Source organism: Dermacentor albipictus, chromosome 6 (assembly GCF_038994185.2).
Source record: "Dermacentor albipictus isolate Rhodes 1998 colony chromosome 6, USDA_Dalb.pri_finalv2, whole genome shotgun sequence".
Taxonomy (NCBI): domain Eukaryota; kingdom Metazoa; phylum Arthropoda; class Arachnida; order Ixodida; family Ixodidae; genus Dermacentor; species Dermacentor albipictus.
In genome coordinates this window covers 74,388,040-74,414,921 of record NC_091826.1, presented here as the reverse complement: position 1 = coordinate 74,414,921, position 26,882 = coordinate 74,388,040, and the positions used below count along the sequence as shown (strand labels likewise).

Below are 26,882 nucleotides of genomic sequence, written 5' to 3'. Positions count from 1 at the left end.
TGGGGCGAAAAGCGGTTCAGTACAAATTGCCACCGACATCAGCAAGGGTGGTTACGTGAGCAGTGATTGAAGTGCTATGTTTGGAGGGAACAAACACTGGGAAAGAAAGAAAGCGTTTTTTTAATTAAACCGAGACACAGATTCGTTCAACGAAAATAAAATTCCTAATCTATTTTATATATGCGTGACGAGTAAAGAAAAGGCAACTCTATTTTATTTTATCATTATAAATAAATAACTTTTTACAGCGCCCATCGTAAGAGGGGACGTTGAGGATGCTATCGCTTGCAAGGCAATGATGCTCTTGAACTTTGCAGGAAGGCGCGCTAGTAAAGTTCACGTGTTATAATGCGCCCCCGTCACACATTGTGCTGTTTTGCTTGTCGACGTTTGTCTGAATTCGGCGTGTTCAGTCAAAAGTAGTGAGTTGCGACCGCCTGATAATTGCTTACTTAAGCTGTTTCCGTGCGACTGCACAGGCCAACGGGCTTGGTGTTTGACGATAGAACCAGCACTCTGCACCTAGAGCTTTCATCAGCCTCGAAAGAAAGTATGTTCTGTTCAGGGAGCGATTTCGACACCGGTACGGCTCACTTTTTCTTGCATCGCTCTTCGCGCTGAAAGCTCCAAACGCCCGTCAAGTCGAATTGTGGAGTAGTTGAAAACACAACTCTAAAGGCAGGCCACAAAAACAAATTTCGCGCCTTTGAGAACAAGATGACGTCACTTTTTTTAATGGATGTGGAATCAAACTGTTTTTTTTTCTTCCGCCGGAAGTGTTTCCTCCCCATACAGATGGCGCTAAGCCCCATGAGCCGCCGAAGAACCGCCATGTTTTGAACGTATGGGCTTCAATGGAAGTTTTGCTACCAAATATATATACCTTGTCGCCACTTTTTAGCGTCCGCAGTGAGCCCGCCAACCGCTTCAATGCAACAGATAAGAATTCCTCACGTCCGTTTCGTGGTGCTGCCGTTCTCGCATCGACAGCAAAACGGCCCTGGTCCCGAAGCTGATTCTGGCGCGCGACGCGTATTGGCCGGGGATGCGCACGCAGCCATGGGGGCGACAGGCGCCCATGCGCAAACGTCACAGTTCGTAACCCAGTCTTTTGATCACGCGTCGGCATGCCCAGTTGATGCGTCGAGCATGGGAAGGCTTGATGCGCCGCTTCCACGCGTCGACCATGTCCTTGGAGTTCCTGGAGGTCGCGTATGGATTGCGGCGCACTTTTACGTTTCTCTCGCTGGTGTGGGACTCGATGAATTTCTTGACGAACGCAGTGAAAGGCATTCCGAGTTTGTCGTACAGATTCACGGTGACGTTTAAGGGGTCCATGGCAAGGTCTTCGTAACGCACCTGTGAAAATGAAAACCAGCAAAAGGTGGAAGTTAATTGACAGTTAACTTTGCAACAATATGGTGATACAGGGAACCGTTGTCTCATCAAGATTATATATATATATATATATATATATATATATATATATATATATATATATATATATACATATATATATATATATATATATATATATATATATATATATATATATAGTGTTCAGCCGAAAACGATAAACAAGTCCACGTATCAATATGCATATATATATATATATATATATATATATATATATATATATATATTGCCACGTGGACTTGTTTATCTTTTTCGGCTGAACACTTTTCACCTTCTAACAAATGTTATCGCTCCGCGTGGTACGCGCCCACATGCATCGGAACTTTCTCGATTGTTATCAGCCGTTCTCTTGTCAGCGAAGCTTCAATGACTTGTGTATAAAAGCCGACGCGTTTGACCTGCAGATCATATTTTTGACGATCGCCGACTGTGTTTGCCGCTATCGTTGTTTTTTTATTGCAGCCTGTTTTTTAGGGCACAGGTTCGCCCAAGAAAACGCTAGTTTCTTCGATCACAGTCTTGCTGCCTTCTTCACCGTCGCTACTACGTCACATCATGCGGAGGTGCTAGTGCGTTCATGTTCCGATCACCCCCGCAAAGCCGCGAAGGAAGCCCGAAGACAACACCATCGTCGCTCAAGGCTAGCGAGCTAGCCTCAGACTGCAATGATTGTCCCTGGAGCACGAATTTCTGCTTGATAAGACCAGGAAGACCGTGGCCTGCTCAACAACCATAATGGTAGCACCAGCGTCACCCATCGTGCTTCAAAAACCCTGAGAGCCCCCTACCTTCAGTGGAGCTTCTTCGGAGCATCCGGAAACCTTGTTCCAAACCTTCGAAAGGATCTCGTCCTTCAACAACTGGACCTCTGAGGATAAGCTACCCCATGCGTATTTCTCCTTGTAAGATGTCGCGAGGACTTGGTTCGAGAAATGGGAGTCCACCCTTACAACGTGGGACCTGTTCCGCAGTAACTTCCTGAGGACCCATACAAACCTTGTCCGAGAAGGGTTGAAATTCTGCTGGAAATTCGAGGGAAACTACCAATTGAGACCATCGCCATCTTCACGGAAGAGATGACCCGTCTTTTCCTGCACGCCGACCCGGAAAAGTCGGCGGAGAAAAAAAGTTCGTTTCCTAATGCGGGGCGTCAAGTAACAACTTTTCGCCAGACTGACCCGCAACCCGCCGAAGACGGTAGCTGAGTTTCAACAGAGGCATCGACCATTGAGGAAACTGGAAATACGGACGAGGCAATAAGTCGCCAAGTGCGCACGCCGCAGTGCACCAGCTAAGCACTGGGTTCCGACGACCTCCAACAGAGCATCAGTACTATTGTGCGCTATGCACAGCGCAAGGTCTTGCCTTCGTCGCAACCTCAGTTGGCTTCGGTCACTGCCATTGTCAAGGAGTAACTACAGCGATCACTTGGAGTTTCTCCGGTGCAGCCCCAATCGCCGCAACCCCAGCCAGAAGCGATAACATACGCTGCCGTCGTCCGCCGCCATGGTCCTCCTCCGCACCCGCGCCAGGGCCCCCTTATGCAAAAAGACGTGAGGTGTGCAGACAGGAAACAAGAGTAGAGAAGTGGACAACACGAACGCCGACTATCAACTGAAGGGAGCACTGAGGCGAAAAAAGAAAAGACACAATACTCATCTGCGCAAGCACAGGAATGCCACGTGTCAGTCGGGTACATGTGCCGGTCTACGTGAGAAATAACTGTTAATGCCCTTAATCTCTTCCTTGTGTAAAGTAATCGAAGGCTGACTCACGCACGCACTTTCACCATTATAGATATACCATGCCTCAACCATAAGAGGCGCATCTTCATTGTTATGCCTGTACAATATCGCGCATTCATCTAACTTTGGCGTGCTGTTGCAATCTTGGGAATGTAGGGAAAGATTAGGAGGCGATCCACCGGTTAACGACCTTTTATGTTCCATTAGCCTCTGGTTGATAAACCGTCCCGTTTGCCCTACATAGAACTGGCCACGGCTAAGGGGAATTTTATGAACCACACCCATACGACCGTCAGAAAAACTGTTGTTCTTATTGTGCTTCACTGGACAAATATCTGTTCTGTTTTTCCTATTAGCTGCTCCTTTTTCCTCTGTACGGCAGCGCATATCTTACCTAGCTTATGGGGAGCAGTGAAAGCAACATTAATATCATATCTACTTGCAACTTTGTTAAGCTTGTGCGACACTGAATGAATGTAAGGAATAGCCACTACTATTTTCTTGCTATTACTTTTGCTATCACGTCCGTCCTCCTCGAAACCGACTTCTTTAGGCGCTCAGCCAGAGTGGCCACTGCTACACTAGGATATCCTGCTTCTAATAGGCACCGGACCTGCGCATTAAAACTGGCCAGTTTTAATGCGCAGGTCCGGTGCCTATTAGAAGCAGGTTATCCTAGTGTAGCAGTTGCCACTGTGGTTGAGCGCCTAAAATTGGTTTCGAGGAGGACGGGTGTGATTACAGAAAGCAGTAATAGCAAAAAAAATGAGTAGTGGCTATTCCGTACATTCATTCAGTGTCGCACAGGCTTAAAAAAGTTGCAAGTAGATACGATATTAATGTTGCGGCCACTACTCGCAATAAGCTAGGTAAAATATGCGCCGCCGTACAGAGGAAAAAGGAGCAGGTAAAAGGCGAAGAAAGAACAGATATTTGTCTAGTGAAGCACAATGAGAACAACAGTTTTCGCATAAGAGCAACAGTTTGTCGTATGGGTGTGGTTCATAAAATTCCCCTTAACTGCGGCTAGTTCCATGTAGGGCAAACGGGACGGTGTATCAACCAGAGGCTAATGGAACAAAAAGGGTCGTTAACCGGTGGATCGCCTTCTAATCTTTCCCTACGTTGCCAAGGTTGCAACTGCACGCCAGAGTTAGATGAATGCGCGATATTGTACAGGCATAACAATGAAGATACGCCTCTTATGGTAGAAGCATGGCACACCTATAGTGGTGGAAGTGCGTGCGTGAGTTAGCCTTCGATTACTTTACATAAGGAAGAGATTAAGGGCATTAACAGCTATCTCTCACGTAGACCGGCACATGTACCCGACTGACACATGGTGTCAGTCGGAGCACTGAGCTTGCGCAGATGAGTTTTGTGTCATCTTTCTTTTTTCGCCTCAGTGCTCCCGTCAGTTGATAGTCGGCGCTCGTGTTGTCCACTTCTCTACTCCTGTGTCCTGTCTGCACGCCTCACCTCTTTCTGCATAATGAATCCTTACCAACTAGCTCAGCTTTCTGTCGTTCTAAGCCAGTGCCCCGTAGTGCGGTAATTCCGTCGTCCACTGCCGCCGCTGCCAGAACGCCCGACCGTCGCCCAGCACAGCGTTCCAAGGAAGACCGACGCTTGGCGCGCCCCAGATCATCGTCCGCTCTGCTATCACTGCGGAGAAGCAGGCCACGTCTCCCGCCGGTGCCCATATCGCGAAATGGAACTACGAGCGTTCGCCGTCAAACGCTCCGCGCCCGCAGCGACGTGAACGCACTCGCGATATCACCGACTTTCTCTCCGCCACTCCATCGAGCCCTCGATGACCGTCCTGTACACCATCACCAGGGCGCTACCTGTCGTAGCAGCGCCGACCGACCATACACTGGCCAAGCCCGAGGCCGGGTCGTCAGCCCACATCCGGAAAACTAAAAGCAGCAACCGATGGAGGTGCGGTTGCTGTTCATCGAACTGACGAAGTTACCCCACCGACAAAGAATACGCCGAAAAGCCTATTTCGACGACACGTATTGCCGCTCATGAGGCTGCTTGCGGTATGTCCCACCGCTGACATACTGCTTGAAAGAAATTTGTCCGTTCCAATACCGTGCTCGGTTACAGGCAATCAGACTTCGCTCCCTCGCCCTAATTTTAACTGCTCTACTCAAATTCTTCCCAGAGGCATGTCTTTGAGCGACATCTCGCCTGTGAACGAGTGCGACATATCAGTTCTTGACGCCGAAATCCCATCGCACTCTACAGGAACCTTCTATTCACCGACTCTCACAGACGAACTGAGCAAGATGATTACAGCTGATCTTCCGGCACAAGCCACTGACCTCCACCGTCTTTTAGACACTTACCGCGGCATTTTTTACCTGCATGGCCGCCCTTTAGCCCAGACATTGGTGGCCACCCATGAAATTTGCACCAGAGGCGCCAATCCGATAAGCCGCCAGCCCTACCGTGTTTCATATGCTGAGCAATAAGCGATGCAACGAGAAGTCGATAAGATGATAGCAGGTGCTATTGAGCCATCTCGCAGTTAGTGGGCATACCAAGTAGTCCTCAAGAAGAACGATGGCAGTTGGCGCTTTTGTATGGGCTACTCACCCCTCAACAAAATCACACGCAAAGTTGTCCACTCCTTGCAGCGCATTGATGACGCCTTTGATTCCTTGCATGGGGCCACTACTTTTCATCGATAGATCTCCGATCAAGCTATTGGCGAATCTCGGTAGATGACATAGACCATGAGAAAACTACCTTCGTAACACCTGGCGGCCTCTACCAATTACATGTTCTGCTGTTCGGTTTTTGTAATGAATGCCCCGGCAACATTCTAAGGAATGATGGACTGCTTACTTCGCGGCTATTAATGCTCCATATGTCTGTGTTTTCTACACGAGGAGATATTCTTTTCACCAACTTTCACGAGTCATCTAACGTATCCATCGGTTATTCTTGCTGTTTTCCGACGTGCCGGCTTGCAATTCAACTCATCCAAGTGCCACTTTGGACGCCATCAAGTTACCGTTCTTTGCCATCCCATCAGTGCCGCTGGTGTTGAACCCGACTCTCACAAGATTCGCGCTGTTCAGAACTTTCCTGTTCCGTCTTCCGGCGCAGACGTAAGGAGCTTTGTTAGGCTATGCTCACATTTCTATCTTTTTATATAGATTTTCGCTGAAACCACTCGCCCACTAACCGACTTACTTAAGAAGAGTGTTGCTTCCACACGGGGCCTTGCTCAAACCAAAGCCTTCTCCGCCCTCGCACGCTTGCTGATGGCTCCCCTATTGCTGATTCATTGATCCATCTGCTGCCACTGAACTTCACACGGATGTCAGTGGCCATGGAATTGGGGCTGCACTTGTTCAATGGCAGCGTAATGCAGAACGCGTAATTTGATACGCCAGCCACCTCCTGTCAACCGCCAAAAGAAATGTTTCAATCACCGAACGGGAGTGCTTTGGGTAGTTACCAAATTCCTCCGTTACTTGTACGGCCGCACATCTTCCGTGGGGACAGATCACCATGCCTTGCGCTGGCTCTCCTCGCCTAAAGATCCCTCTGTACGCTTAGTTAGATAGGCCCTGCGGCTCTGATAATGTTCATTTGCTGTTTTATACAAGTCAGGCCATTCGCACAAGGACGCCAACTGCTTCTCCCGTCATCCTGTCGACCGGCCTGAATATGATGCGCGTGACACCAACTCTTGCGTCCTGGCCATTTCTGATCTGCACAACAACGGCATTGAACAGCGTGATGACTGCTTACCTGTTCTCATCGATCGTCTCAATTCTGGACATTCGGAGCCCCCGCTGCGCATATTAGTGCTCCTTGACGACGTCATGTAGCGTCGCAGCTTACGCCCTGAAATACCACAAACTTTACTCGTACCACGACATCTCCGGGCATCAGTTCTTGAACACTTGCATGACGCCTCTACTGCAGGCCACCTCAGCGTTTCGCGTACTTGCGACCGCTTAGGGCGCTGTTTCTACTGGGAGGGCTTGTACCGGTCTGTGAACCGCTACGTTGCAGCCTGTGCGCTCTGTCAGTGCCGCAAAATCTTGCTGTGCTGTCCAACTGGACGCCTTCACCCCATCGATGTGCCCTCAGAACCATTCTTTCGCGTCGCTTTCGATCTTCTCGGACCTTTTCGGACGTCGAAATCTGGCAATAAGTGGTTCGTTGTCGCGACCGATTACGCGACACTGTACGCGATCACGCTAGCTTCGCGCACAAGCTGTGCAACTGAGGTCGCAGATTTCCTTTTACATGACGTCATACTGCATCATGGCGCACCCCGGCAACTCCACACTGATCACGGCCGCACCTTCTTGTACCGCATGGTCGAAGACCTACGTCGTTCCCGTTCTGCCGAGCACAAGCTTCTCACCGCCTACCACCCACAGACAAACGGATTGAAGGAGCGGTTCAAACGCACGCTGACAGAAATGCTCTCTATGTACGCTTCTAACGACTACAGGGATTGGGACAGCATGTTACCCTTCGTGACCTTCACCTATAAGTCGTCCCGCCACGAGACCGCTGGCATTTCACACTTTTACCTTCTGTTCGGCCGCCCCCCTTATGGCCCTTTGACACACTGCTTCCTTCCTCGACGGACACTCCCACTGTATATGCCAAGACGTTTTCGCCCGGACTCGCATGGCGCGCCGGATTGCCGGCCGCGCAGGCCGCGCAGAAGATCCGGTGCGACAGCGGACATGATGCCGACGTTCAATTCCTCCTGGCTCCGCTGCCGTCCTATGGACACCGTGTCGCCGCGTCTGCTTGTCCGAAAAGGTGCTGCCGCGCTACACAGGCCCGTACACTATATTACGTCAGCTTGGTGATATCAACTGCGAGGACACTCTGCTGGACTCGCGTGTACCAACGGACACTGTGCATGTGTCCTGGCTGAAGTCGTTGCCACGAGTTCACCTCCCTTATAGCAAGCGCCGAGACAGAGCTTTACAGGCGAGGATGATGTTACGGCACAACCAAGAATGACGCTAGTAAGAAGACGATTTGACGTGTAGAGCTGGAATTGGTCTCCACAGCCATCTTGTTTATGCATCGTTGTCTCTCTTGTAAATATTGTAAATACATATTTATATGTGGCTTCGGCAACGTAACAATATTTTAGCTCCCATGTTTCGGCTCTGAAGGTTAGCAAGGATTTCAATACAATGTTCGAAATTCTTGATATATTGCAAAACATGTGGCAGCCGTCACGTGTCACTACAGGTTTCACTGCCCTCTGGGCTTTATAATGTTAAACTATTTCAGTCTGGTTTTATTCCAATCTCCTGACGTCAAATTTACGTATCCGCCAACGCAAGCATCGGGCGATAACCCCCAGCGTTGTCTGAATAGCCCAATCAAACGCTCTCCTCGTTTATAGGGTGTCATTCCTGTTTGCTTTCAAAACGAATAGCATTGCCTACATTGAGCGGGTTTTCTTATCTCACTGGCTGGCAACAGGTGAGGAACACACTCAAGTAGAGAGGTTTTCGATGAGGCCGAGCCAGGACAGTGAAAATAGACAACCGGATGAAGATGTTGGTGCCGGCGACTGTGCTTGGTCCGCTTGCCCTTCTTAGCTTGCTGTGGTTAGTCGAAAATTGCGTCGGCGTGCAAGGGAAGGCTAACAATGCCGCCATAATGGATCCTCAACAAGGAATAATTGTCTGAGCGGTCTCGAAAACGTGCCGAAAAGGCTCCTTAGCGTTATGCGGCCACGCAAAAGATTTATTATGCGCAAATAAATCCATGCTCTTCAGCAGGTGCCAGTAGCAAGAGCCTCAACGATCAACGGGCAGACATTTTCCATTCCTTTCGGAAAGGGGTAGTCTCAGGCTATTCATAAAAAAATCAGTTCCTTTCGCCATATTAATGCATTATAACGCGTACGCGTCACTAGGCCAGGCAGCACACGGCCGCCGTGTGCTGCCTGGCTGAAGCTCTGCATCATCTGAAGATTATCTTGGTTCCGCAGCGAACTTCACTGGGTCTGCGTCGCCGGTATCTGAGGCAGCGCCACCTGGACGTATAAAGGCACCAGCACTGGAGAAAGTCGTTGGGATTTGCGGGCACAAGCAGCATGTACTGAGTTGTGCGTTTTCCTGCCATAGGTAGGCCATAATTTTGAGTTGTTTGATTAGCCCTAGGTGATTTTTGTGGCCGTTGATCCCCCCGCGTATGTGCTTTTTTTTCTCTTCAAATGGGTGTGGACCTGTGCTTATACCGCGCACGCATTGGTTTGTTTGCACGCCGCAGTCACAGTGGGGTTGCGCTTTTACATGACAGCTCGTGCTTTATTCGCGCGCTCAGCCCCGGACCCTCATTGAGATTGCTGCGCATTTGCCTTGCTCTGCTCGTGCTTCGATCTGGAGACGTGGCGAGTAACCCCGGGCCCAGGATCGAGGAAGTGCTGACCTTTCTAAAAGAGTTTTGTGAAGAAATTTCATCTGATCTAAAGCAAGTTAACCAACATATTGCATGCTTGAATACCCGGGTCAATGTCACTGAAAAAAAAAATTGTAGCGTACCGGAAATCAAAAAGCACTTTGACGCTGTCAAGAATTCTGTTCAGGAAGTTAAGACAAATATATCTAAAGCAAATGAACTCGTCGATGTTGTGGACGGCATATGTAACAGAATGAGGCGCAATAACCTTTTAATCAATGGTATAACCAAAGATGGCCATGAAGGATATGCCGAATCCGAAGCCATTGTGAAGGAATTTTATTCCGCTCACTTGATGGTCAACGTTGGTGACATTGAACGTGCTCATCGTATTGGTCAGCGCCGTCACGGTTTTCACCGCCCTATTATCATTAAATTCCACAACTTTATATCTAAAACAGAAGTGCTAGAAAATGCCCACGAACTGAAAAACCTCGAGTCCCCCTATAGCGTGGATAGAAGAAGACTTTTCGCCTGAGGTACAGTTGGCTCGTGGGAAGTTACGCGATTTTGCTAAGAGCAATCGTGAAGAAAACGAACGTTTTTCTATTCGTTTTACGTCCCTACATTTTATAGGTTCTGTTTACCGGTTTCACTCAGTCACTAACAATGTTGTACAGGTTGCTACAAGGAACCAACCTTCCAGTAATTCACGAACAACTGAGAGGGGTAAGGTTACGCTCATACATGCATTCTCGTTGCTCTTGGCAAATTTCCACAGCCTTTCTCACAAAATTGAGGGATTGAAAAGGCTCATACATTCTTCCACCACAGATATAGTAATAGGTGCGAGAACGTGGCTTTCCAGTGACACCGGTAACAGTGAACTTGCACTTAACCCATCTTTTTTAATTTTTCGAAAGGACCGGGAAGGCTTCCGAGTTATTATAGTCATTAACGATCACTATGAACCGTCTCTAGTGATAGTCGACTCTCCTCTTGAAATGATGTGGGTCTCTGCACGTATTGGACATGCGCAATGTGTCAGTGGTGTATGCTATCCTCCACCTGATAGCCGTTTGGAATTTGTTAATTTTTTTTTCAAGGATGCTTTACAACAGGTCATATCCCAGTTCCCAAAATTCATATTGATATTAGGGGGTGGCTTTAATTACCCAAGTATCGAGTGGTCGACTTCGTCCTTAAAGAAAAATAGCAACAGATCTGAGTGCCTTCATTTTCCACAAACCTTGCATTTTCATCCTTTAACTCAAGTCGTGCGCGAACCAACTCGGGGGGACCATGTACTACATAGTATGCTAACAAATTACCCAGACCTTGCTGCGACACATGTACTAGAACCACTAAGTGATCACAGGGTGGTGCAATGTTCTTTTGCATTGAAAATTGCCGAAAAATATGCACCGAAAAAACTCATTCTCAACCACGTACGCGCCGACACTGGCAGAATGATTGGTATGTTATCCTCATTTACAGCCAACTTTGCAAACGATTTTCAAAACAGAACTATACATGATAACTGGAGCTTGTTCCGCGATAAACTGAAAGAAGTTGAAACAACATGTATAACAAAAATGACCATCAGCTCAAGGCAGAATGATCCGTGGTTTTACCGCGAAGTGAAGAAGTACATCAACAATAAAAAAAGAGCGTTCAGAAAAGCTGCCCGAACAAATGCTCCAGAAGACCGGGAAAATTACAAAAGCATAGTGCGCCATGCAGAAACTGCAATTCTCGAAGCTAAAGACAATGTTTTCAATTGCACCCTTCCCAATATGATAAAAACTGATCCGAAAAATTTTGGCAAGTAGTTAAGCCAAAACAAAATCACACTCCGTCCTTACTAATTTCCGAAAGCGAAGCAGTGCTTAACTCAAGACTAACATCTCAATTACTAAATCAATGACTAACATCTATTTGTTGTGAATTACTGGAACACATCCTATACTCTCACATTATAGCCTATCTAGAAGACAATAACCTGCTCCTCAAAAACCAACATGGCTTTCGCCAAAATCGCTCATGTGAGGCGCAACCTTATGAACTTGTAACAGACATTCACATTTCTTTGCACAAATTGATTAGTACAGACCCCATGTTTATTGATTTTTCTAAAGCTTTTGACCGGGCACCTTATAATCGACTAAAACTGAAAGTTAGAAACCTACAGCTTGACTATAACACGACGCGATGGATTGAGGAGTTCCTAATGAACATTTTTCATGTAATTAGTGTAAACAACTGCTTTTTTAACCGCACTCACATCAGTTCGGGAGTTCCTCAAGGGTCTGTCCTTGGTCTGCTGCTATCTTTAATATACATCAACGACATCACAGCTAATGTTACTTCACAAATACGCACTCTTCGCAGATGACTGCGTCTTGAATAATCAAGTAAGCCGACCTGCCGACATCTCTGTGCTGTAGTCTGATTTAACAAAGCTAACTGGCTGGTCTGACATATGACAGATGGAAATTAACATAGCCAAAACTGAACACGTAAAATTTGCTTCGATAACTCGACCTGCCTCTGACCATATACAATACGCGATATTACTGTTGACTCAGTATCTTCAATCAAGTACTTGGGTGTCCTGTTTACCTCCAATTTAAGCTAGAAGGCTCACATTGAACACATCACCACAAAAGCATGCAAAAAACTTGGTTACCTGAAACGGCACTTACACCTTGCGAACACAGATACTTCTCGCATACAGTTCTCTTGTCTGGCCCCCTTTAGAATATGCGTGCATAATTTGGCACCCCATCACTCTAATCTCATGAGCCAACTCGAATCAGCTCAAAATAAAGCTGCGCGGTTCATCTTAACTTCATGCACCCGATATCAAAGTGTGTGCGCCCTAAAGAAATTATTCAATCTCCTGTTACTTGATATGCCCAGGAAATTATCACGGTTGTCCTTCTTCCGTAGCCTTTACCACAGCAACATTACATTCGCTCGAGCCCATAGTCTTCCCGCTCCCCATATCTCGACCCGCGCAGACCATGTTCATAAAGTAAAGGCTGTATTTGCCAGGACTATTGCTTATCAAAATTCGCCTCTAGTTTTATTTATTGTCGAATGGAACTCGCTACCGTAAAACATTGTCTCGCTTACGGAGTCATCATCATTTCATGCAGTACTGCTAACCTTTTTAGATTGTATCAACCTGTCCGAACCCACATTTGCTTGAATACTTACTTAAAAAGTGTTCTCATATGCTCCGCATTGCATAAAATTCGTTCCGTTTCATCTTATATGTATCAGTGTACGTTGGTTGCCTAAATCTTCATTCGATTGTATCATTAAACTCGTGTTTTGAAGGGTACTGGTTGTCTGCATTGCATTTTAGGTTCTTATGCGTTTTTCACGCTACCAAATATTGTATTTAGCTCCGTTTCTCTTTCATTTCTTTCTTCTTTTTCAATTTTCTTTGTTCCAGCTCGACGTTTAGATCATTTTTATTGTTCCTAATTTCTTCATATATTATTTGCATTGTACACATTCCACTTACGCTTGAACTTTTTCGCCCCTCCCTATGTAATGCCATAATGGGCCCTTAGGGTACTCAAATGAATAAAAATAAGTAAATAAATATTGCATGGGGAGTTTTCGCGGTTGTTTGACGTCACGTGACGTCACGTGACGTCAAAATTGGGAATTCTCGTGGTTGGGAATTCTCGAATTCCCAACGTGACGTTGGGAATTCTCGTGGTTTTCGTGACGTAGCGCGACAAAAAGACGAGGTGGGGTGGGGAAAAAAACATTTTTGCCATTGCAGAATTAGAATAGAAAAGTTTCGAATAGGTTTACTTTAGAGCGCCCTTTGTTATTGAAGCAAATAGCATCGATTGGTAAGGAAATCGGTTGCTCTAGGTGGCTGGCACCGTCTTGGTCAGTGTTCTCGGCTACAAACCGAGAAATATCAAGTGAAGAGAGGTGGAGACGCGGCCTCTTGTTTTAGAGGTGCTGTGGGTATGAGGTAACATCGCGGAGAGTGATGTCATGGTTTGATTTGTCTTTTTGATTCCCTCCGTAAAGGCTACAATGTAATGATTATAGTAGTGTCAATTGCACGATGTTACATGGTATGCATACCTCCTGATTTATTACAAGTAAACACGAAGCAGGTGCCGGATAAATTAATGAATCACTCGATCCAAAATAAACAAAGAAATATACCCAGAGAACATCATGTCGAAATAGTGATTACTGCTGCTTCAAGCTTCGGAACTTCACTGATTTCAGAAGCAGCAAATGAAGTGGAAGGTAATGCACCATGACAACCAGTAGGTAAACTCTCCTAAATAACAAAGAGCCTACTACAACAAAGCATTAAAGTGCCTAACTCAAGAGATCAGATAGGATTCGCAGAACTTTGAACGCTTATAAACAAGAAGAAAGTCAGTCATGTTCGAAATTATACCGTCGGAAAGATGCACGAAGCAGTAAGAAATGGCTGCCCCATAATATCTGTGAGAAGAAAACTTGGCATAGGACTGAGCAAGACGCATGTTGTGAAAGATAAACACAGTAACGTGATCAGTCATTGCCAAGATACAGCAAAAGCAACAGAAGAATTCTATGCTAACCTGTACAGTACCTAGAGCCACCACGCAACTTTCATTGGACGCGATGAACAGGATACAGAGGCTGCTTCTGTAGAGATTAAGTTAAAATAACCTTGCAGGACATTTCCCGTGGAAAAGAGGCAGGGGAAGATAGAATAAGAGCCAATTTAATCAAGGATGGAGGAGATTTGATGCTTGAAACGCTTGCAGCCCTTTATACGCAATGCTTCATGACTTCAGGTGCATCAGAGAGCTGGCAAAATGCAAAGAAAAAGGATGTTAAAGTATTGAAGAAATTGGTCACTTAGCTTGCTTTCAATATTGCAGAAAACACTCTCGAAGGTAATTTTCAAAACAATCAGGAAAACACTTGAATTCAATCAACCAATAGAGCAGGGTGGTTTCAGGAAGGGATATTTTACAATGAATCGCTCCTATGTCAGCAATCACGTAATCGAGAAGTCAACGGACTAAAATCAACCTATGTATGTGGCTTTCCTAGAATATGAAAAAGCATTTGATTCAATAGAGACACCAGCACTCACGGAGGCATTGCCTAATAAAGGAATACAGGACGCATACGGGAATATCTTGGGGAAATAGCTACAAAGATTCCACAACTACTTTGATTCTCCACAAGAAAAGTAGAAAGCTGCCTATTAATAAAGGAGTCGGGCAAGGAGAGGCAATCCTCCGATGCCACGTGACACGTCACGTGGCATTGCATGCTTAGAAGTATTCAGGCTATTGGACGAGGAAGCCTTAGGAGTGAGGAACAACGGCGAATACCTCAACAACCTTAGGTTCACAAATGACATTGCCCTGTCCAGTGACGCTGGGGACGAAATGCAACAAATTATTGAGGTCTTCAAGCGTGAAAGTGTAAAAGTAGGGTTGTATAGCAATATGCAGGACACAAAGGTAATGCTCAATACCCTGCCAAGGAAGCAAGAATTTACAATCACCAGTAAGTCTCTAGCCTCTGTGCAGGAGTAAGTTTATCTAGGTCAAATATTCACAGCACACCCTGATCATGGCAAGGAAATTTACAGAGGCATAAAAACGGGTTGGAGTGCATATGGCGAGCATTGCTACATCCGTACTGGAAGCTTTCCTCTGCGTTGAAAATAAAAGTGTACAATCATTGAATTCTACCGGTGCTAGCAAATCAGGCAGAAACTTGAAGGTTAACAAAGACGTACGAGAACCAGTTAAGGATCACGCAAAGAGCGATGGACCGAAAAGTGACAGGAGCAACGTTAGGAGACACGAAGAGAGCGCTGTGGATCTGAGGACAAACTGGCATAGCCGATATTCTGGTTGAGATTAAGAGAAAAAATGGAGCTGGGCAGGTCATGTGATGCGAAGGGTAAATAACCGGTGGACGATTAGAGTTACAGAATGGGTGCCTAGGAAGAAAAGCACAGCCGTGGACTGCAGAAAATCAGGTGCGGAGATAAAATGGTAAAATTTGCAGGCGCAAGTTACAATCAGCTAGCGCAAGATTGGGGTAATTGGAGATCGCTTGAAGAGGCCTTCGCCCTGCACTAGACATAAAAGTAGGCTGATGAAGATGATGATGACTGCTTCAAGCCTGAGTGAAGCTGTCAACCAGGTTCTTTTCCTGTAGCACGGGAGCTTCGCAGCCGCTGCGTTCACGACTACTTTTGAGCCTCACCTGTATTGTCGGGCCCGGAAACTCTCGGCGAAGATTCTCAAAGACGTCCAGGTCGCGCTCGATCTCGTCGCACAGCACGCGGGCGCTGGAACAGTCGGCCCTACCACGGCACCAGCCACGTTTCTGACGCGACAGCCAGATGGCGCGGGGGTCACGAACTAGGTGCACCACACTGAATTCTCCCGCAATTGGCGTTCGCCCATCCAGTAGAAAACGCCTCACGGTGTCCATGTCGATTCGCACCACCTTCATCACCTGCGGTCCGTGTGTAGTACTGATTTACTCAACTAATGTGTGCATTGATCCATCGACTGATAGAGCGCAAATCAAGTGCGAAAGTAGACGAAGCAACATTTCAGCCTGTGAGATGTGTAGACATGAAAGAAAAAAAGATCAAGCGTATTTCACTCACGTCATGGCACCCAGTTGTAAGTACCTATTACTATGTGATGTGGCGAAAACACGGGGAAGGCGGCTGATAGAAATTCAAGGCAATGAGCAAAACGAGGACAAGGTAAAAACAGGAACTAATGTTTCGACAAAAGGAATTGTCTTTTTCAAGGGAACATATGTCGCCGTGAAAAAAATAAGTTCAAAAAGTTCAAAACGACCTTGTTCTCGTTTTGCTCATGGCCTAGGTTATGTGGTGTATGCTAAAACGCCGATGACATTTACACTCCTGCGGTGAAACGGTAGAAAATGATCAACCCGGGTCGATCATCAGGGCGGTACAGCGTTGGATAATCGACGTATCGTTAGTTGTTACGAGAAAAGTACTGTGGAATGTGGGCTGATCCCGGAGATGGGTGAAGTCTTACAGAGCGACACAAAGCGCGAGTTGTGTGTAGGAAAGAACGGGAGGAACTGCAATGTTACACACGCGCCAAAGGTTTCAAAGAACTACCTTTGGTACACGAGAGGAGAATGCGTGCGATCGTGCCGTAGTGGACGCTGCCGGAACAGCCTGATTGGATCGCAGTGCTTGATGCCTGTGGTTCAATTGAAACGTTCTTATCCCTTTTGTGTCGCAAATGATGGGCTTACTCGTATTTCGCAATTATATTCTGCTTTGTTTTCTTAACAGTGACAATGGAGGGAACAAAACTGACTCGCCATCCCGGCCCAGCGAAAGTGTTTGTCCAGAGAAGCTGTTGGAAATCAACGCTACAGCTGCTGATAAGGTGGGCAATCCTTTACTGCTTTAGAGTAATGTTGGTAAACGTAATTTAGAGTAACGATAGTGATGGCAGTAATGGTAATTTTGACAGCACACCGCCGCCTGTAGCGGTGCTGCAACAACAATGAAATCAATTATTGGGCTGCTTTTTTTATTATATAGCAAAAGCTAGGGACGTCCCTTCCCACGTCGTAAGCTGCCGTTACTGCGGCAGCTTGTGCAACAGCAATCTTTAACGTCAACGTATACGGGGAGCGCTACGTGCTTCGCATTGTTAACAAGAGCGCCTTATCATCAGTTATGTGGTTCGGCTGCTTTTTTTGTGCTTGTTCTTTATTGAAACGTGGGCTGTTCTGTGTGATGTATGCGTGATTCTAAAGAATGTATGCACTCATCTCTTTGCTGAGTGCTTGAAGCCTCTGCCTTACGGGGGTACAAGTCACTGCTCCTGCCCTGCACTGCCGCTGGGACCGACCCACATTTTTGCTAACGGGCGTGGACACACAAAAAAAAGATTGACTCCAAAGCCCGCCCTACGAAAGTGTATGTCCAGCGAAGCTGTGGCAACACCACCACCACAATTGCTGAGGAGGGTATGCAGCGCTTTATCGGTGGTTCGGATGCTTCTTTTGAGCTTGTTCTTTATTGAAACCTATCCTGTTCTTTATGTTGTATGGACGATTGCAATGAATGTGGGCTGCTCGCTGCACTTTATTGAGCGTTGGTAGCCTCTGCCCTACGGTGGTATGAGCCATCGCATTTTTTGCTTGCTTATGGGGGCATGAGCCATCGCACGTTTTCTTCCTTACGGGTGTGTGAGCCATTGCTTATGATGATAGATGTTTGGTTTGATCTTGTTCTTGAAACGTACGCTGTGCTATACACTTTTAGTCTCTGCATTACGAGGTAGATAAACAATCGCATTTTTTTCTTGCTTAGGGGGTATGAGCCACTGCTGCTGCTGATAATATTTGTTCGTGGAGAGAGAGAGAGAGGGGGGGGCTCTTTATTAGAAGAACAGAGAATTTTGCCGGCGCGTATATAACCGCTGGCATGCTACTCTGTATAGGGATGGGGAATGGGATGAAAAGATTCCAGAAAAGAGTGGGAGAAAAAAAAAGGATAAAAATAAATATGAAATGTCCGAGTGGACCTGATACCAACTTTTACACGTGACATGGCGGGTAAATTTAGGCTTTTGTAGAGGAAGGATGCAATTTTTAAAGTTTTCCTATTTGAACAATTTCTGTCAGGTATTTGAACAATAAATCCAAAACCTGTCGCTGTTTTGAAGGGCCGGGCATTGGACCTAAGATGCTCGGTAACGTTAACGGTTCGTGGCGAATCATGTCCATTTGGTGCTCAAAAAATTGTCTCTCGTCGCGGTACGCGGGGCATTCTAGTTCGTGGACTGACACGAAAAATGCCTACCACCAAGGGGATAACAGCTTCCCTGTAAAAAAAAAAGTGAGTCATTCCATTTTATTAAGGTGGATGACCAACGAAGCTGTTGAGCACATGACACAGAGGTGATAGAATTGTCAACAAACGTACGAACACATTTCTTGTCCTGGGGAGGTATTCTGTAGTGGCACACTTACTGGACTGTCCATTTCGGCCACTGCTGATTGGCTCGGGCCGCTCGTCTTCTGCTCACTCGTACAGCTGCGTCCAATCAGAAGTGGCCGAAATGGACAGCAGCGCTTCGCATTGCTCCCTCGTGGTATTCGTATGATGTTGTTCTATGTAATGTAGCGTGCATTCCCACGTAACGTGGTATTGGGTTGCTGTGGCCCCGAACCAAGGGCGTTCGTCCATATACATCTTCGCTGTAGAAACAAAGGTCGTAGCCTTGTTCTTAGAGCATTGGGCTGTTGGCACGAAAGCAGAGGCTCGATTCCACTGTCGGTCGCATTTCTTTTCATTATAGATGCCCGAAATATGGCGAGCCTGGAAATACCTGCCGACCTATTAACCAGCCTACCACAAGCTGCCCGAAATGGGGTATATACCGACCTCGTGCTCAGCAGCCTAACACCATAGCCACTGAGCAACCACGGCGGGTTTGTGCGTCTGAAGGCTCGGATGCTGTGGTGGAGCGCTCTGGAAGGACAGCTGGTAATCTTGAACATAACTGATTTATTGTCATCCCTTTCGAAACAGCGCGGCGAGAAATAGTCACCCAGCATAGCCTTGGCGCTCTTTGGCTACATCTGGCCCTTTAATCCTTAGTCCCCCACTACGTCATGCACGCCTCATAATGTGATCGTGGTTTCGGCACGTCGAACGGCAGAATTTGATTTTAAAAAAGCTGCTTGAACCAACACACGTAGAACGCATGACTTTGAAGCTTTCCGCACGCGAAAGAGCGGTGGCGCACGGGTGAGTTGTACGTCTGTTTCGTTCCTCTGGAATTCGAGCTGCTATCACGGTAAAATTTGCCATAGTTATTGCAAGCTTTCTTTCTTTTAATTTTCTTGCTCTTCTCGTGGGCCTCGAATGTGTATCCTCGTGCGACTCTTTATGCAATGCAATGCACATTGCTTTGAATTCTTCTCGAAACTAGTTTGGAGGCGGTTACCCAAAATAGTTCTTTAATAAATTTTGGGTCTTCAAGTGCCAGAACCACGATCTGATTACGAAGCAGGCCGTGGTGATTGGCCCCAGACTAATTTTAACCAGATCGGGTTCTTTAACGTGCAACTAACACACGGCACAAGGCTGTTTTTGCATTCAGCGCCCATCGGGATGCGGCTGTCGTGTTGGGAGTCGAACCCAGGACCACGAGCTCAGCAGAGCGACGCCATGCCACCAGGCTACCGATGGGGGAGGAACGATTACCACTAAGCGCTGCTACGTAGGGACTGCCTGTGCTGCCGGCCGCCCTTAGCGATGCACGGCTATCGTCGAGGAAAAAAATTAATTCACCGCCAGCGTTGTATCTCTAAACTCGAAAGACAGGGCTTCAACCCCGTAACGTCGGCAAGAGTGAGTACCGCTCGTTGCAGAGTGACAAAGGGAGTAGCGCCGCTTCCTGGCGTAGTCTCTCGCACGTTACCTACACACATCCACCTCAAATGACACGTAAACTTATGCCCACTCTATCGCCAACGTATCTAAAGTAATGAATAGGCGCACACTTGAATCAATGCGCCGAAGCATGGGAGACGGTGGCTACCGACAACACATGAATGTCCGAGGCTGAACGTCTCGTAATGGTCCCCCGAGTGGGCGAGTGACTAGCGATAATACGTACGTGCTACAAGCTATTGCAATGCACAGAACATCTAGGTTCCAAGTGTTGAGCGCAGCAAAATTAATTTTTGTCGCAACTGGGCACTCCCGTGTGTGGTTAGGCAGAAAATAAACGACCGCGACCGCACCACAAAGCTTGAATGAGTCAGCAACATGACAAGCTGCTGCCTAAAAACGTTTGTTAAATACAGAACACAGAGAAAACCACACTGATCTTGATCGAATTCATAAGCGGAAATTTTGGGCACGTTCGAGTTCTAGCGTCGATGTTAGTGCAAGCACCGTATAGGCAGCTCGTGCCTCTTGAGAGGATGTAATGAGCTCTGAGAGCGCTTGCATGTCCTCTGAAGCTGTGGCCAAAGCTTCTTTTCATCCACCCAGCCATAATCTATACGGTATCCACCTAAACAGACGTTTGCTGAGCCGCACCGCCGTCATGATTATCCATTGTAAACACGGAGTCAAGAGAGGTAACTGAGGCAAAGAGTACACACGTCGCCAGGTGATCAAACATGGCGGCGCCCACGGGATCGCCGTGAAAAGGCTACATAAGTAGCAAAAACGATACGAGCGTAAAACATGCGGACATCCACACATTCTGATAGCGGCATCTTATTTTCTTCTCCTGTGTCTATTGAGAGGCAGGTGCTACATAAGCCTCGTTGATCACCTACCAACCTACTGTCATTGTTAAATGTCAATGACTCTGTACACAGTGATCATACGAACAGCGCATACAAATACAGACAAAAGGAAGGCGGTCATGCAGACTCCTGCGTTGTTTTTGAAAGCAAAATGTGGCACGCACCATGCAACTGAATACGTAAACAATGTAAAGTATACAACCTCATCGGCTTACCTGCGTCGGCGCTGTCTTGCACACAGCGTTGAGAAATTCGGGATCGAGGCAGATTCGTTTGACGCCGGCGCAGGCGTTCCACAAATAACTGTTCTGCCTGAACGGGTGAGGAAACTTCATGGCCAGTCGCAGGTGGTCCGCGTGGTTGGCGAAAATGCAGCTGAAGAAATCCGCGATGTAATCGAGGCCCCTAAGGGCCGCTTTACCAGACAGCCGGGACCCTGCGGACAGCGTCCGCAGAGGCTCGAAGTGGTAAAAAGTCCGTGGGTTCGCCGAGAGCAGCTGACCCAGGAAGGATGACCCTGACCGGAAGTAGGCGACTTCCAGTATCCCCCGGACTTTCTTGGGTTCCTCTTGAGGATAGGCGTCCGCGAACAGTTTCAGCAACACGGCTTTCGAGGCTGCCGACAAGTTCCCGTAAGGCGAGTTTGTGTCGCTCAATGGCGTCGCAGACATTGAAGTCGCGTTACCTGCTTCGGCACCTTTGGCCGCGTGCTCCGTTAAGTAGGTTACCGTCGAGTTAGGGCTGATTGTGATGGCAGCCGTCGTACCTGTCTCGGTGATGCTCGACGGTGTCCTAGTTCCCCTAACCGATAAAAATTCAGAGACGACCTTGGTCATACGCTGAGGTTGCGTGGAAGATGGGGCTGACCAGAGAATGTCCGCAGTCGCCGTCACGTTTTTCGATTTTACTCGTTCCGAATGACGGCGAAAGTAGTGTCCGTCAACTGCACTGTTGCGATGAAGGGCGCCGATAGTGACATTCCAAGAAGAAAACGGAGCGCTGTATTGCCCGCGCCGAAACATGCAGAACGTCGTCACCAGCAGGGCTGCAGTCAGCAGTTGTCGTGGTCCCAGCCATGCTGAAAGCCGAACGGGACGTTACAAGCTTGCTTATTACAGGAAATAGTGTTATCGCAGCACCAATCACTGCCTCAATCATTTGTTCTGGCAGAGGCAGTGATTGGCACTGCCTATGCCGTGATTGAGGACCTTAAATAAGAGAGTGCAAGAGTTGGGTTGAAGATTATTATGTAGAAGACAAAGATAATGTTGAATAGCCGGGCAAGGGAACAAGAGTTCACGACCACCAGTCAGCCTCTAGAGTCTGTGAAGGAGTACATTCACCTAGGTCTAATACTCACAGAGAAGCCTGATCGTGAGAAAGATATTCATAGGAGAATAAAAATGGGTTGGATCGTATACGGCAGACATTGTCAGCTCCTGACTGGAAGCTCACCATTATATCTGAAAAGGAAGGTGTACATTCAGGTGTATTTTGCCTATACTGACATATGGGGCAGCGACTTAGAAACTGGCAAAGAAGCTTGAGAACAAGTTAAGGAACTCGCAAAGAGCGATGGAACGAAGGATGCTAGGCATATATAACGTTAAGAGACAGAAAGAGAGCGGTTTGGATCAGAGGGCAAACGGGTATTCATATTGACAATAAGAGAAAAAAATGAAACTGGACAGGTCATGTAATGTGCAGCTTAGATAACCGTTGGACCATGAGGCTTACAGAAAGTGGACCAAGAGAAGGGAAGCGCAGTCGTAGATGGCAGAGGACTAGATGGGGCGATGAAATTTGGAAATTCGCGGCGAGTGCTAGTTGGAATCGGTTGGCGCAGGACAGAGGTGATCGGTGATCGTAGGGAGAGGCCTTCGTCCTGCAGTGGACCTAAAATGGGCTTATGATGATGATAAACCACTGCCACGCATTGTAACGCCGCAGTAACTGTTCGAACAATAGGCCTGACGACAATTCTGTTTTCAACTCCTGCGTTTAGAGCTTTACGTGGTGCTGATATTATTGGCCACATCACAAGCACTCACTAAATTTTCGAGGAAAAAGAAGGAGCTTTGTTTTGATCGCAATGTTCCATCTAATATAAGCGTTGAATGTTAGAGAAAAGGTTATTGGTTCGTATTAGTGTTTCCAGTATATTGTGAGCAAACTGCGGAATCACTAGCCATTTTAATGTTCACACAACACGTGAGTTCAATGAAGAACCATCCGCGAAACGTAAAGCCAATTTGCGCATCGAGTATCAAGCATACAGAACTCATGCTTCCGAGCTTTTAAGCGGCACGTCTCGCTGGTACCGCCGTAGTTGTTGACTACACTGCTGCTGGAGGTCTTCATTTGAGGAAAAAGAACAAGAAATCGCATAAGTGTTAACTTTTATAAATAGACCCACGCGTGTTATGCGCTGTAGCCCACTATGAAAAATCATGCCCATCTGAGGCTGAAACAAGGCTCTTTTGTTGCAACATGTGAGAAACTGAACTGACAAACTTGCCACCTCGCAAACCTATCGCAGAAGTTTTGGTTCATAATCAAGAAACACCCGAAGTTTCAGCTCTTTCGCAGAACTGGGTGGTCGTTCGATGCTTGTTTTGGTATTCTAACCACATATTCAAGCCTACAAGACACCGCAAATCGGCTTTTATTTGTGTGGCACGGACGCACGTCTTCGTGGCAGGGAGCGCACTTGTGCCGTGAGCGATATAAAACGAATTCATGAATAAAACTTGCACATTCATCGTCACCTCGCAGAAATCTCTGCAGACTACATATATTTTAACTGAAGAGCACACGACATTTCACGGCTTGTTTAACTCTTGTAAATATCTTATTGCAGTGGCGTCAGCACGTGCGTCACTCCCTAACGCGTCAATGGCTTGAAAAATGTGTCGCGCACTTGCCCTTCCCTTGCCGTTGACGTGGTTTACATATAAACAGCCCCTAGACGCATACGTACAACGTACGTTGCATTTCATAGAACGTACGTGTACGTAGCCTGCTTATAAGTTCACGTGATGTCTGCATTTAAAAACTTCATTTCACGTTCGTCGCCTTGGTCAAGAGAGGTGCTGGGTAACATCTCTCAGGCCTTATCTTCTACACATACAAAAACACCTAAGAAAGTGGACACGAACACGTAGCTAAATTTATGCCACCACATGCTTAATGCGAAAGCCCTGGGCTCGGCTACCATCTGCGCAACATTACTTTTCGCCCACGTTCATTTCCTTTTACTTTATTATTCGTTTCGTTTAAACATAGCAACTAGCTTTTCCTAGGCTGTCTTTGACTTCACTGCCTGTTCATTCGTATGGCTGGTTGTGAACCTGCACAACCAGCCATACGTCCGCCCCAACAGGCTCTTGCGAAACATTAATGCCCAAGTAAGACGATTAGCCCTTCGTAAAAAGGAGCATTCGTCGTCGATGCGAGAGAAATGCTTCAGCATTACGTCGTACCTCCTCGAACTCCCCGACCCACGTTTCAAACCGTGTTGACCACATTGCAAAGTGTTGTTCAAGACCTCACTCGACACATGTCCCGCCTCTTCGAGGAGCGAAGTGCAACTTACGGGGGTCCGGAGCAGTCCTTCACGAACATTTCACAAACATGTTTTTTTTTCACTTTGACAGCCCTAATGCTAACGCATCAACAAAGTTGATCTCGCTCTCAGCAATGCCTGCCTAGGGAAAGCTCGTCTCGTGTTCCAACGTGCACCACTAAATTAGGGTAAATACATTCGCGGGTTTTGCGGGTCCAAGTCACGAGACGATATGAGGTGCGCCGTACAGTGGTGGACTCCGGAATTGATTTGTAGCAGCTGGGTGTCTTCAACGTGCGCCTTAAATTATGAGTGAACGGCCTTTTGCATTTCGCCCCCCATCGGAATGCGACCGCCGCGACCGGAATTGAACCCGCGACCTCAAGCTCAGCAGCACATCACGCCATAGTCACAAGGCCATGGGGGTGGAACAGCGTATCGCTCTCATTCGTTCATTTAACGATCAGATCCTGGGAATTGAGGCCGCTGAATGGCCGGCAGTCTCAATAAACAAAGCAATATCCACGGAGACTAAAACGCGCAGTAAAACAGCAAAGGAGAAAAAAAGGTGAGGAATGCGTTCTGAATCCGTTGCCAGCAAACACGTCGTGAGGCGAATGGTAATGAGCCACTCACCTTTTGCGCGCGACTTCTGGCTTCGGCTTATCATGTACGCGGCTCAACAAAGCCGGCGAGCCTTTTTGCCGTATCTGCCGTCTTCGACTGAGAACGTTGAAGGCGACTCGGCACCGACTCTAAAGAGAGGAAGCAAACGAAAGAAAAACGACGAATGCTTAAGTGTCGCCAAATAAGATCCGCTTCAAACTCACACCGAGCGCAGCTACGCTGAAAGAGCAATCCTCCACGAAAAGGTGACCCGAATAGTAACCATAAAAAATACAAAATAAAAGAAAAAGCAGCATTGTCTCTGCGTTTTATTTTTTTAATGCGCCCGCGACACAAGTGGCAGCGAGCTACACTAAAGGGCAAAAATAGCATCACAACGTTTCCTTACACCAACACGTTCTTGGTTCGTTATCGGAATGCAATAGGCAAAGCAGTGCATCCTCGGCGAAAGGAGCAACGAACTTGGATCGCGCTTCAAACCAGCTGCCTCTAAATAATGAGTCTAACCTTTCCGAGGATGCCATCTGAGTTCGCGATATTCGAATAGGAACGTTGTATAGTGTATCCAATTCGGCTCAGCGTTAACGGCCGCAGCTATTAATTGTCATCAATTTTCAAGGAGTCTTGCAGAAACCCTAATACGGACAGTTTTTTAAAGCGATATTATAAGCGCATCTCACGAAGTTAAGCAGCGGTTCTAGTTCCTGAACATAAATTGTAGCAACAAAGGAATGTGCTATAGTATTCTCAAGAAGTTCCTGCCCTGAACCAGGGCTAAAGATTTTGGGAGAACGCCAGTGAAGCGATGACCAGGTGAGCACCCCAGATAACTGATAAACACACTTCGCGCTGTGTGGACATCAAAAGCCAGTTCCACGGATAACTCATCTAGCTGAGGGCAACGAATGGTCACTATTTTCAGGTGTACTACGGCGCCGATCTTGCACTTGATACTGATAATCGGAGTAACCAAAAAGTGGCAAGGCAGTATGGAAATCAGATGTATTAGTTTAAAAGGACTGAGGCGCTGCCGTTTTTTTTTTTTGTATAAAATATATAAGCATATAGGACAATTGTCCTGACGTGTGAAACATGACTCGCATGATTTGGTGCACGAAAATGTCGATTAGTTAAGGGGCCCATCTATACGTTCGGATATCTTGAAAAATCAAGTGGATCATGTTGCACCTGACGCACCAAGGACCGTGATTTACATCAATAAACTGTGTGCGTTCTGTCAGAGCTGTGTGCGTGTCGCTCTCTCGTGTCCTTGTCCTTTTTTTGCGCTGTCCTTTTTCCAGTGCATTTACTGCCAGATTCCTTGCAATTAGACGTATTTGAACTACCGACAAACACATTGAAGCGCAAGTAACACGAAAATCTAATCACTTTATATAGATAGCTAGGCTCTGAACAGCTCCCGAGGTTAAAAAAATTTGCCCGCAGGTGCATGTCAGCTTTCAGCACTAGGTATCGTTTTTTTTAACAGAAAACGTTATCCAGGCTAATAAATGTAACCCAGTATCACGGCTTCTCATTAGCGCATGAAGAGCTGAGACATCTGCTTATTATAAGCTCACCAGGCTTGACGTCACAGTTCACTATAATGAGGTAAAAGCATTTGTCCAACCCCTCTCCCGCCCTCCCCCTCGCAACGTCTTGGCAACGAGACACAATTCCCACGCATTCAAATATGGTACAGTTTCTACATCTGTGTGTGTATGGGCAACGAATGGTCACTATTTTCAGGTGTACTACGGCGCCGATCTTGC

The 26,882-nt window shown here is 46.9% G+C and overlaps 1 protein-coding gene and 1 long non-coding RNA gene across 4 annotated transcripts in view; one reads left to right on the top strand and one right to left on the bottom strand.

Annotated features, from left to right (window-relative positions):
* The window catches only part of LOC139046918 (uncharacterized), a 59,021-nt gene that overhangs the window by 7,868 nt on the left and 24,271 nt on the right, over window positions 1–26,882 (top strand). Inside the window, exons 2-3 of one of the 2 annotated variants that reach the window (XR_011506983.1) lie at window positions 16,927–17,023; window positions 18,950–19,023. This is a non-coding gene — a long non-coding RNA (uncharacterized lncRNA). The remainder of the gene's footprint in view (window positions 1–16,926; window positions 17,024–18,949; window positions 19,024–26,882) is intronic. The other variant, XR_011506984.1, reaches the window with a different exon arrangement.
* Window positions 274–25,198, bottom strand: LOC139046917 (carbohydrate sulfotransferase 5-like). 2 transcript variants are annotated; one of them, XM_070520847.1, is made up of 4 exons: window positions 25,120–25,198; window positions 21,134–21,996; window positions 15,843–16,097; window positions 274–1,359 (listed from the first exon to the last, which is right to left on the bottom strand). In XM_070520847.1, exons 1-4 carry the CDS (start codon window positions 25,151–25,153, stop codon window positions 1,090–1,092), a joined length of 1,422 nt encoding a protein of 473 aa, XP_070376948.1. In that variant the 5' UTR covers window positions 25,154–25,198; the 3' UTR covers window positions 274–1,089. The 2 variants fall into 2 exon arrangements, with proteins under 2 accessions (XP_070376948.1, XP_070376949.1); XM_070520848.1 differs by lacking the exon at window positions 15,843–16,097.

What these genes read in the sequence shown, in the direction of transcription:
- LOC139046917 (XM_070520847.1), bottom strand. Translation starts at nt 25,153, where the DNA reads ATGATAAGCCGAAGCCAGAAGTCGCGCGCAAAAG. An exon ending in CCAGAAGTCGCGCGCAAAAG is followed by an intron (nt 21,997 to 25,119) that starts GTGAGTGGCTCA and finishes TTCGGCTTTCAG; the next exon opens with CATGGCTGGGACCACGACAA. An exon ending in TTCCGGGCCCGACAATACAG is followed by an intron (nt 1,360 to 15,842) that starts GTGAGGCTCAAA and finishes TCATTTTCACAG; the next exon opens with GTGCGTTACGAAGACCTTGC.